General features: G+C 40.0%; 1 protein-coding gene across 1 annotated transcript in view; it reads right to left on the reverse strand.

The window, feature by feature from the left end:
* Positions 1–1,522: 1,522 nt before the first annotated feature.
* LOC128745668 (uncharacterized) overlaps positions 1,523–13,063 on the reverse strand; it is a 50,101-nt gene continuing 38,560 nt past the window's right edge. The window contains exons 5-11 of the mRNA XM_053842748.1: positions 6,437–6,555; positions 5,478–6,381; positions 5,301–5,431; positions 5,076–5,247; positions 4,633–5,019; positions 4,258–4,573; positions 1,523–4,178 (exon numbers count right to left, since the gene is read on the reverse strand). Of these exons, the coding sequence (XP_053698723.1) occupies positions 1,523–4,178; positions 4,258–4,573; positions 4,633–5,019; positions 5,076–5,247; positions 5,301–5,431; positions 5,478–6,381; positions 6,437–6,555 (4,685 nt within the window). The remainder of the gene's footprint in view (positions 4,179–4,257; positions 4,574–4,632; positions 5,020–5,075; positions 5,248–5,300; positions 5,432–5,477; positions 6,382–6,436; positions 6,556–13,063) is intronic.

Here is a 13,063-nt window from a genome sequence, read left to right on the forward strand (position 1 = left end):
CAATATCCTATTCATTACTGTGTGGAGCAAGTTTGAATGAACACTACTCCAGTAATATATTCGATTTTATCTCGCCGTGCTATATAAAAATTCATACGAAAAAATTTTGAATTTAAACTAAAATAAACTAAATTAGTGGAACATTCAAAGCTTAGGAAATTTTAATGGTATTCATATTTTAAATAAACAATTATAATAATTGATAGCGCAATAACGGAGTAAATTTTGTGAAATAGTGATTTGAATTTATTGGTTTTTATTCGCAGTTAGTGTTAAAAAATTGAGGGTGAGCTGTGTTCGCATAACATTTAATTTTTAGAAATTGACTCTCCACAATAAAAGCTTCATAATCCATCAAAGCAAGGAAAGATAAGCAAACAAACCAAAAGAGGGAAAAATAACACAACTCATTCGTTGCTTTTTCGAATACTGGTACTAGGTACTAGCTAGCAATGGTGCAGCGCACCGAACCGTGAAATCCCACACCCAAAAATCACCTCCCGAGGGAATAGAAGGGAGTCTTCACTTCTTTGCGTTATCTTATCTATCGGTCACAGCGAAGTAAACCGTTTGCGTTATTTTTCGATATTTGCTGAAAGGTTCACAGTGCAGCCACGAAAAAAGAAATCCGCAGTTTACTACAGTTGAAAATTACTGTTGCGATTTAGGTTAAAAATATTTCAGACTAATTTCATATGTTCGAAACTAATCTGACCTGATTTGGAAAAATGGGTTTCATAATAACATTTATGTTAACTTTTATGAACATTCATCAGCAGGGTTTGTTTTCCTGATCAATATTGACCAAACTACGCGGAGCGATAACGGAACCGTGTAAACTTTATAGCTACTAATGCAAGAATTTTTCGGTGTAATTTCGAAATGTTTGTTCTACACTGAGTTTTATTGTGTACCATCCGTTTATAACCGTGCATGATAAAAATATTTTTATATTGATGAGTGTGTAACATCGATAACATTGGGAGATGGGCAGACCATGATTTCGCTATTGGTTTGCGTCGATATTCAAGTCGGCCATGATGGTTGTAGTCCAAGCCAAGCAAACAGGTATAGGTAAACGCACGGGAAGTCGACTGCAGGTTGATTCCCCTGGTTGTTTGAGTAACAGATAAGAAAATTGATTTACGAAACTAATGTGTGCTGAGGGTCTGGTCTCAACATAATTTCCAACGGCTTCCATTGTATAACTATCAATCAGTAATAAGGTCGAATATACTCAAAACCAAATAATTTCTCATTATTTATTGCTCTCTCGAGTATACTAAATTCGGTTTATTCAGATCTATAATACAAGCTTCAAAATACGACAGGCATTGTGATATACCATCTACCAGATATAGGGTCACTGGTTCGTGAAGAACTTGCGAGAGTAATGGTACCCAAAACATTTACAGCAACATGTTCTAGGTTGTTCCAATTCGAAATGAAAAACAACATATCTCTATATCGCTTGACCGCTTATCATAATACTATAGATTTGCCCAATCCGCAGCATACTACCTTAATGTGTCCCCTTGCGATCTGGTTCCAAAAATCCTAAACTTCTACTTTTCTTGAGTTCATCACTTCGTTCGTGGCTCTTGCGAAACCGATTGCAAATAGCCTGCACACTACCTGACTTTTTCAAGGACTCCCCGCCGACTCCATCATCGGCACTCTGCCCAAGATTCTGCTCGCTGCCCATTCTCATGGCTTCGCCACTGATGTCTACCATTAGACTCTGTCGACAGAGTGTGGAAATGGTTTGCATCTTGCTGAGATCTTTGCTGCTTCTTCTAAGTTTTACCTTTCTCAACTTCGACGCCAAATTCGACAGACCAAACCGACTGCTATGTGCACTGGTAGACCTCGAAGAAACCTCATCAATGGTTCCACCACTGCTCAACATTCCGGACGAGTTCCTTGGCAGGGATTCAAATGCACTCTCTTTCTGGCTATCACCACCATCACCCGTATTTCCGACCAATATACCAGCACTAGCACTTTTCATTAGTAGTGCATCATCTGCACTGCTAGCACTTGCCATACTAATCTGACTGATACGATTGTTCCACATTTGTTGCCGCTGATCTGCTTTAACTGCTACGGAGGAGCTTCTCAAAAACTCTTCTTTCGCTTTTCTTAGTTTTAACGCGCGCTGGCTCATCTGAGTCAGACCTTTGTTCTCATCTAGTGGAGTCGTCGGTTCTGACCGTGCTGCTTCTCGCTCGGAGTGTTTCCTCCTCAGTGCCAATCGAGGACTGGGTGGTTTCTTTTCGCTTGTTTTTACAGGTTCTGTTACATCTTCTCCTGGAACTGAACGACATCTCGTGTATTTTTCCCTTGAGACTTTTCTAATCGCCCCAGTACCGGATCCTTTTGGAGATTCAGTTTTTTTCTTATACAGTCGTTCCTTTTTTAGTGTTTCCATCTTTTTTATACTTTCCTGTTCCATCTCTTTTCTCTCCATTCGCGTTAACGTATCCTTACGACGTAGACTGTCATATGCAAGAAACGTCATTTTCGGCGAATCACTGTGATCACCCTCTTCATCCGTACTCTTAGGCTTTTTTCGATTTGAGTCAATCATTCCAGTGCTGGAAGATTTCATTACTTTGTTATTTTCTCCAGGAACTGCTCCGGTATTTCCAGCGTTCTTCTGAGTAGCTTCCAATTGCTTTAGCGATTTCCGAATACTGCCAGCGCTGGCTGATTTAGATAGTTGAATGCTTTCCTGGTATTTTTCTGTCTGCTTTTTCACTCGGCGATCAAGAACCGGTGATCTCCAGGCAACCGGCGAACACGATCCAGAACTAGCCGGAGAATTTCCTGTTCGTTCAGAGGATAACCGCTGATTATATTTTGCCACCATTAACCGAATGTTCGGGGAAAGCTCCTTAGCAGTATTGTTTTTCAGCATCTCTAATCTTCGTTGAGTACTCGGAGATTGTGGCAGCGGAGGCAAATTCGTTATGATTTTCGGTTCATTCTTTGGCAATTCAGGTTGATCGTTTCTATCGGAAGTGCTAGAAGATTCAATCTCGCGACTAACTACCGTGGGCGATATAATTGAAGCCACATTATTAGAGCTCTCGCCTTCAACAGGAGTAAAAATTTTTCGCTTAGTTTTCACCAATACATTTGCTGTGCAATTGATTGAATTTGAGCTACCATCGTTTTCTGGCTGTGTTATTGGTGTTTCTACTGAAGATAATGCAATTTCTCCAATAGCAGTAACCGAATTGCTCAACACTTTTTCTGGCAGCTCTGTTTTCTGGCCAGACTTGATTTTAAGCACATAGATTATTTCTTCTGATTGCTGCGGTTGGACCAGTTTCTCCGTCGAATCAGAAGGCTTTTTGGCCCGACTTGTTTTGCGCTTCGTTTTTCTTGGAACCTCCAAAACGTAGTTTGCTGGACTTTCATCACTGTCACTTTCAGTTTTGCTGTTCTGCCGGGAGCCCATACGTTTGATTCGGGTTTTCTTCCTCGATCCATTGCTTAAATTGCGCGCAACCTTTCTACTTTCTGATCTATCCTCCAATGCGGTTGCACCTTCCACATGGGTAGAAGAATCGGGGGATTGGGAAGTTAGTGGAATCGGATCGGATTCGGAGCTGATCGGAAATTGACGCGTTTGCACCATGCTCATATCGACCATGTTGACCTTTACAGCATTACACAAGAATGTAGGAGTTACGTTGATCGTTGCCATACTACGCAGACCATCATCGGATTTTTGGATCGTACTGGTCGCCTGAACTCCATATGCTGGAGTAATACTGATTTGTGGGATTTCTTCATCATTTCGAGCCACAGCTGATGCATACTTCATGTATGAATGAAGCGATTTTTTCAAGTCTGCCACTAGTGAGTTGATCCGCTGAACATTTTCCAATACCTCACTGGCATGTTTAAGTGAACCGTCTTCGAAATGATGCAAGTGACGCAGAATATCCTGCGCAAGATCTTTCATATAGGCAAAAAATGCTATACTATCTCGAGAACCAGATTCTACAAACTCTGGTAAAGTTGCGATCAGCGCCCGAAGGACTATCTTTAGTCGACGAACTTCATCCCGATCGACGGAATCCTGCTCACGGAGCCGAATAAGTAATTTAGTGGAGTCTTTTAGGATTGTTCCACTGCTGCTGGATTGTCTTGCATTGTAGTCAGCTCTAGATGTAGTAAAAGAAAATAGGTTGTATAGTAAAAGTTAGCGGAAGATTCATTCAAAAACGAAAATAGAACACTTACTCTGCTTCGTTCTGCCTAACGGCGCAATCCACTATAGGACGGGCAACCGGTCCTGTGAGTGAATCAGTGACCTCCAGCACATCTTCCTCGACTTCCACTAATACCGCACGCGGTTCTTCTCGCTCCACCGATAGTTCTAACTCTGGATAGGAAGACACTCTCCGGTTGGCAACTGCATCCATTTCGTCATTTTCTTTTCGTTCATCAGCATCATTCAGCGATAAACTGGAAGGTTGATGTGAAATCGATGGAGCCGTAGGATTTGGTGAAATGCTGTCCATTGATAACGATCGACCGAGTCCAGGGGATTTTTCTCCTGCCAACGAAATGAAACATTATTTGCTTTGCATCTTTTTTCTACCGTTATGAACTTACGTTTTGTTTCGAAAACATCGCCACTATTTTCGACTACTACAGGAGCATAACCCGGATGTAGCAGTGCAATTGTTGATGCTTCTGGCCCAATTCCCTTTGCCTTTTCCCATTCAAACAACCGGCGAGTAAATTTCCTTGAAATGCCTTCGAACTTGATGAATCCTTTTGTTGTCTGAACGACCAATTCCTTCTTTGGCGGATCGGTACCAACCAGTGCCTTTAGCTTAGATAGTCCCTCACCCTTGTGCTCTTCTGTAGGCTTCGATTTCTTCGCTGTCGCTCCGGTAGATTTACTGTGCTGTCTCTTCATAGAAGCTTCACTCAACTGTGAACTCTGGGTGCTGTACGACGGAACCTTATTAGCAGCCTTCATTTGTTTCCATTCAGCTGCAGAAACGGATACTAGTTAATAACAAGCAAAGCTAACTACATTCTTTACATACATAGCTTCTTCTGAAAATCCTCTGGTAAATCTTTTGCATTTGGGAGCTGTGTCAGACCCTGTCCTTCCAGTTTAATTTGACCGGTTTTCCATAGCTGCCAGTCGGTGGTGGCTTTCTTTTTCCCATCTGTAGGCCAATCTTTCGACGCACTGGGCTTGTGCTGTGGCTGATGCTGTAAGTTTACCTTAGTTTATTAACATAAAACAATACGGTAGGCGAACTAACCTTGATGCGCCACTCAGTCAACTTTTTCTTGAAGTCAGGCGAAAGATTTTCCTCCACGATAGGCGCTTGCTGTTCTCGCTTTGGACTGGGCGGAGTGTCGTCTCTCAGATATTGGTTTACTAGAATTAAAACTTAAAGCTATATTTTTATTGCATTCATCGGAGCGATGCTACTTACTGGGGCTGTTGGTGAGGAGAAGGGCAGCAGGACGCAGTCGTTCCCATTCCTGCTGCTTGGCATCGAATTCCCGCTGCAGCTTATTCTGAAGTTCCATATAGCGCTGTTCAATTTCTTCCCGTTGTCGTAATAGGTTCTTCGTTTTGGGAGACGATCTTCTGTGTGGTGTGTTTTGATCCGACACATCTTCGCTGGATATATCTTCAATTTCTCCTTCGAAGAATTCATACGCTTTTGAAGGGCTCTCAGGTGCCGATGTCTCATCTCCACCGTAACTTTTCCGTTTCGGTGAACTTTTCGAGTGCTCTCGCTGAGATGCAGGTGACGAAAGGGATTGATCAGCAATATTTTCAGTTTCCTGAGAATCCTGGCGAAGGCAAAGTGGTTTAGGGGGAGATTTTCTCGGTTTACTACAAATACTGCTTTGTTTGGGATCTATGGGCAGTCCCTCAGGTACGGATTCGATATCAGGTATATGCCGGCTTTTCCGTGAGCTCCGACTTACTGTGGATTCTTTTGTAGCACCTATCGAAGAAGCGCCTCGCTCTCCACTCCCAGTACGGCCAAGTTTGCTGTCTGACTTACAGTCGTTATCGTCGCTAGAGAAAGTAGCGGGCAGTGATCCACATGGTGAATTTGGGCAACTGTTATTATCACCGGACGGAAGGGCCAAAAAAGTCGGGGTATTATTTCTGTTACCGGGAGAAGTCTGATTAGATGACAAAGAATCCGAACGATCTCGTTGCAGCTCGCTTGCTTCCAATGAATCGCACGGGCTTGCTTCCCGACTGCAGCCAACACTGTTCGATGACTTTAAATTCTTTCGCGATCCGTTAGATTTGAGTGATCCCCGATGATTTTTTACGATTCCTTTAACTTTACTCCAGGCGGATTTGTTTTTATTCTGATGAATGTGGAAATTTAGGATCAGAATGATAAGCTAGATAATTACTACTCACCTTGTCTAATTGCCGTATGGGATCCAAGATTGCCTCACCGTCTAAAGATTTACTGCGCCGCGAATCTTCATCCTGCGTCCGAGACTGATCAGTACTCTTCACGGAGTCACGCTTGGTCGCTGAAATTGTATTGATTGTGAAATTATCTTAGTATCTATTTAAATTTACTGATATTTAAATGGGTTTTCCATTATTTTTATTGTCTCAAATTTGATCAAATAATTACAAGAAGACATTGTTGGGATGCCAGTTTTTTATTCAGGATTCACTAAAAAAGGTCTAATTTAAATGTGCTTTGTTGGTTATGATCAAGTTTTGTGAATTTGTTCCTTTTCGGAAAATTTTGAACCCGCATGTTTTTAGTTGTCGCTTATTTAGAATGCTCCTTTTTGAGTAAGGATGGTCGTCAAAGATTCGTAAGAGAGAAACAAAATCAATTTGTTGTGCTTGAGTAAAAATTTTGGTAAAATTATAATTGTCTGTGTGCTTTACGGCTTAAAGAAATCGAAAAATGAGTATGAGCACGAAACAGAAGTGGAAATCCAAACAATGTAATTTCCGAATTTCGACAAAAAGGATTTCTTTCGATTTTTTTTGTCATTTGGTAAGTTTTTGCATGGAAAACAATAATGTATATACGAAAAGTAAGAATAGATTTGGTTTTGAAGATTAAACTTTAAATAAAAATGGATGAAACGCCTAATTTTTTTTGCGTGATTAAAAAAATCTCATTGTTTTCTTTTTTTATGCTTATCTAAATACATCATTGCAAAGATAAGATAAATTTTTCGAACTGATTGCGTAAAAAATAATAAAGTTATAGACGTGTAGACGAAAAATGTCAAAGTAGGGCCATGATGTACAGGTTGGATCACCGCTGAAAATCCAAAAACACGTAATGAAATTCTATATGCTGATGATTTAGCAGCCGAGAGCCGGGGTGGCTCTTGCCGTATCAAGAATTTTTCTCCATTGTACTCGGTCCTGGGCTACTCGTCGCCAATTCGTTGCGTGCTCGACACACGTAAGTCGGCTTCAACCTGGTCGAGCCATCTAGCACGTTGAGCCTCTCTATTCCGGTGGGGTTCTTGAAGAGAACGGATTTCACTCCACAGTCGTTCAGCTTCTTTGCCACGACGTCTCCCAACTTTCGCCAGGTGTACGATGGGAATCTCTCTAAGCAGTGCCTGTAAGCTGTAGCTCGTGATTCAAACGCCTCCGCAACTCTCCGCTTTCCGTTTGTACTCCACCGAAGATAGTCCGCACCACCTTTCGTGCAAATTCGGCTAGTGCACGTATGCCTTCCGTCAGCAAAGTTACTGTCTCGAGTCCGTATAGGACTACCGATCTGATTAGCGTTTTGTACATCGTTATCGTTTGTGCAGCGGCGCATGCTCCTAGATCGAAGCGTCTTGCGTAGGGAAAAGTAGGCGTCGTTGGATCTCCTTACTCGTATTATTATGCATATGTATGTATCAAGGCTATTGAAGACGAATACCAAATGGATACAATATACACTGATCTTAAAGCAGCCTTCGATCGTGTTGATCACCGACTACTATTGGCTAAAATCAATCGCTAGGGTGCTTGTTCATATTTCGTTGGATGGCTGAATTCCTATCTGGTGAATCACAAACTAAATATTAAGCTGGGTTCGTTTCGCTCCTACAGCTTTTCTAACAATTCCGGAGTACCTCAGGGGAGCAACCTGGGCCCACTAATGTTCTCAATATTTTTTAATGATGTTTGCCTGCTTATACCTCATGCCTGCAAACTGTTGTATGCTAATGATCTGAAAATGTTTATCAGTGTTAAATCAACAGAAGACTGTCAGGAGTTGCAGCGGGTAGTGAAGCTGTTCGAGGACTGGTGTTGTTGGAATCAACTAGTAATTAGTGTACAGAAATGTTGCGTTATTTCCTTCACACGCAAGAAAACGGTTATTGGATGGGATTACAAAATCGGCGGCTGCTCTCTTGAAGGAGTAAAAGTGGTTAAAGATGTTGGATTCTTGCTAGATTCGCAGTTTTCATTCAGAGATCATTACTCGAGCATCATTGCCAAAGCTAACAGGAACTTAGGTTTCATTAAAAGAGCCGCCAGTGGTTTCCGAGACCCCTACTGTCTGCGCTTGCTGTATTACGCACTCGTTCATTCAATTTTGGAAACAGCATCAGTAGTATGGAGCCCTTATGCAAGCTGCTGGATAAATAGAATTGAGGCTATCCAATCTCGGTTCGTAAGATTTGGTTTAAGATTGCTTCCGTGGAATGACCCAACACGCCTGCCACCGTATGGGGATCGCTGTCGTTTATTCGGAATGGAGACCTTACAGCGTCGTCGCAACTCAGCCAGAGCTTTATTTGCGGCCAAACTATTGCTCGGAAACATTGATTCGCCGCCAGTTCTAGAGTAAATCAATCTAAACGTGCCAGTTGTATTCCTAAGATCCAGAGAGTTCTTGAAACTGAATTTCAGACGGCCGGACTACGGTAGAAATGATCCTGTTTATGCTATTTTTTGTGAATTTAATAATGTGTACCACTTGTTTGATTTTTCTCAATGTGCGTTAAGTTTAAAAAAAAAACTTGAAGAATTTTAACTTGTCCGTGTGATGTAAATAGTAGTAGTTCTAGTTTTAATTTTTATTCATGTAGATGAAATTTGTCCGATGGATCAATAAACAATAATAATAATAATAATGAACTGCGGTGAACAGAGATCCCAGACATAACTCATCAACCGCTTCCAGTTCATCGCCGTCAATAGTCACTGTGCGTGGGAGGCAAACGTTGCTTTCTCTGGAGCCTCTTCCTAACATATAGTTGGTTTTCGAGGCATGCCCTACGAGTTATCTTGCTATTGGGGATAGACGACGCAGCAAAATCTAGGAGAGCACCTTGTAGGCGGCATTAACCAACAAAATTTAAATGAAATTCTATATAGAGACATGAAAAGAATGAATTCCGCGAAAAAACGTATAACTACAAATAGCTTATTTTTAATTAAATGGTTTTAAATGTGAAATTAAATGCGAGCTTGTAAAATCAACATTTCTACGATCGCCTTTTCCGAAGTGTACTGCTATAAAACAACAGCAACAATCTAGGTTTTTATCGTATTTTGCTTTAATTCATCATATTTTATATGACTAACGTTCTCGAGCAAATATTGCGCTTCTACGCTTTAAATTATAACCCAACAATGTCTCAAGTGGGCCGATCTTTAGAATAAGCGCGTTTTTTTGCATTACGCCTTGCCCTACCCAAACGCCTTACTACATTTTAAAAAATCGACACGTCGCATCCACGTGAAAATTCATGTAAACTTCTGTACAGCAACTTACGTGAACTTCATGTACTAGTTAATGAGAAAATTTATAAAATTTACCGGGATCGCACGTAGACTGGTTAGTATGAGCGCGAATTACCTACAATTCACGTGAACGTTACATGAAAAGTGTGATGGATGAGAATTACCTATGTTTTCACATAAACTTGACGTGCTGATTTTTTTGAGTGTATGGTCTTCGTAAAGAGCACAACACGTCTAATACATTTTCTATATTTATCTCGATAATTGCATTTTGAGAATCTCAAGAAATGATTCCCAAATCGATCGAGCAATTATCGAGATAAATATAGAAAATGTATTAGACGTATTGTGCTCTATACGAAGATCATACACTCAAAAAAATCAGCACGTCAAGTTAAAAAGTTAACTGCGCATGGAAAATTGGAATTTTGTAAATTTATGTCACTGAATTCAATAAGCGTGTATACACGAAATACGATTGAAACTCGCAACATTATAAAAAATTAACTGTAACTGTAAGAAGTTTTGCAATGTTCGTAAGGAGATAACACTTGTTACTGAAACTGTAAAGTTGTAAAGGCCCGACCATAATAGTGTCCCGACGCCGACATTATGCTATATACAATTGTTGCAATTTCGGTAAATCAACTACGAATAAAATTCTTTACACTTGTTGAAAGTAACGCACATCTTGTTACCTACAATCTTTTCTTAGAAATAATACTTAGATAAATTCAGTTGCTAAATAGGCATACCATGTAAAGTTTTGGGAGGAATTGTAAAACCGTTGAGTTGAGTGAAAAACACGTGCCAATGACCCTACATTTACCGTAGCGCGAGATATGGCGTTCTTTTCGAGCAGTAGACGGCCATCGGTGTGCTCGATTGCTACAGATATGAGTCAGATTGGTTTCTGTTCGCTTGGATATTTTTCGCTTTTCTTTGGTAAAGGGCAGCTCTAAATTTAACCGAATAGGAAGAAAAGTTTAAAAACCACCGAAGCCAGAGCGAAAAAGATGAAAGACCCAAAAATATCTATACACACAGACAGACATTTTAAGTGTAAACGGGTAAACAAACCATAAAACTCAAAACGTATCTAAGCCGCTAGGGGAAAAATCAGCCAATCCGATTGCTGGTTCAATTTTTCAAAATTCAGAGTCGCCCAGTTGGAACAACTCTTGTTTCTATGAACGTTGTCGTAGATGGGATTGCTGCCTGGCGGTGGAAGGCCACTTTAAGCTCTCTGGCGGTAAATTAAAAGAGACGAACATTGATTAAAGATCAACCATTTCAGCAGACGATGTTTGGATCTACACCATCAAAGTTGACCTTGTGAAAAAATAATTTCACCGGATCAAAATAATCATTCAACAAACGAAAGGAAAACACCGCCATCGAAGCAGGCCTGACTTGACAGGGAATTGCTTGGGTATAAATTTTCCTGTGTGTCGGCTGTTTTCAAATATTTTTAATGTGGTTTTTAATGTATACGACATGGAGACTATAAGTCTCGATAGATCTTATCAAAACATTATTCAATGATTCAGCATCACAGAAATTATGACAAAGGACTTTCTAAGTCCATTGTCATAATTTTTTTCTATCTATAGCTAGTGAGAAAAATTAACCCCAATGATAGTATGTTTTTGCTAACCAACGGCACGATCTTCCTTTTTACTTTTGTTATTCTATATTCCTTTAATAAAGATTCAGAAATTAGTCGGCGAACCGACTCAAACATAAATGGTGTTATACTTAATTCGCAATATTCGAGTTTTTATCCTGTTGCCATTAAATTTTCAGAGTACACCCAATTCTTTTTTTACACGGGGGATGCGTCCCGTGGAATCGTGCAAAAATAAACCGTGTTATTTCGAGAAACCGTGTAAAAAAAATCCGTGTTATTTCGAGAAACCGTGCAAAAAAAATCGTGCAAAAAAATTCCGCGTACTAGAATCCGTGTAAAAAAGAATTGGGTGTACAACTGTTGTTGATGAAATTTTAGAAAAACCGTGTTATTTCGAGAAACCGTGCAAAAAAAGTCGTGCAAAAAAAATCCGTGTAAAAAAATCCGTGCAAAAAAAGAATTGGGTGTATTAGATGATAATTGTTTCAACTTAGTTTTAGGGTCTTTATATTATTTTATTTCGCTTTCGTATCCGAATCGCCGTACTTTGGCCTTAACCCCACCAATGAGATTTTGCACAACCTCAAAATCTATTTATTTGCATATTCACCCATGGTTTCTCCATTTCTTCAACTGTTTTAACTACTTTAGGACGTTTTAGAAGATTCTGCTTTATAATTACCCGATTTCTCTCGATTCGCCACAGTTCCGATGTATTTGGAGGGTTAAGATCTTTCATCACGAAATCGACATTATTTGCCTTATACAGCAGTCCCCCGAATAACGCGATGGGTGTTGCTATACGCCCATCGCGATATCTCAGCGGTCCATTAACCAATAACGTTGATTTTTGGTAGTTGACTGAGTTGTTACATTGAGTTGATCGCCGCAATTCAAATTGTTTGCTTCTTGTGATCGGCGGTTTTCGGCGAAAATAAATATCAACTTAAGTGCCAGTTTGTCCGTACGTTTCGAGTTACTTACTGGCTTTCACTCATCATCTGCGGACACTAAAACATTATATTAAACAACATTACACATAATACAAATCAAATTTAAATTCGAACTTACAAATTTTGCCACTTTACACTATACACTCTATCTCTTTACAAACACATAAACTATCTAATGTTTTGCTCTCTCCCAAGTTTTTGTATAACAGGGTTGTATGCGGTATGGCACTTAAGTTGATATTTATTTTCGCCGAAAACCGCCAATCACAAGAAGCAAACAACTAGTTGACTGAGTTGTACCACTTACTAACAATGTACCAAAAATCTATTTTTTTTCTCCGCATCTTCGCTTACAATCGATAGTCAGACATTCTTGAAACCGTTTTATGACATGAGAAACCGTCGAATTCGGGATTCTGAACTTTTTACCGATAGCATGATGTGATAGATTCTTATTTTCGTAGTTGTGCAGAATTTTTTCGCCAACGAGCAATTCTTTCAATGCCATTTTCATATCTTTGCACCCCTGATGCAAAAACTCAAACAATGTAAACAATTTACTTTGAACTTTCGCTATGCAAAGTTTCAATTGAGCCGTTCCGAAGTGGTCCATTGACTACTTAGCAAATTTTACAGGTGACGCAATTGTCTAAAAAACTCTATTCAATTATTTTCGCCAAACCAAATGTTCTGATGGGTAGGGTATAAAGGAATTCAACATGAAAATAC

This window comes from Sabethes cyaneus, chromosome 1, assembly GCF_943734655.1.
Source record: "Sabethes cyaneus chromosome 1, idSabCyanKW18_F2, whole genome shotgun sequence".
NCBI classification, from domain to species: Eukaryota; Metazoa; Arthropoda; class Insecta; order Diptera; family Culicidae; genus Sabethes; species Sabethes cyaneus.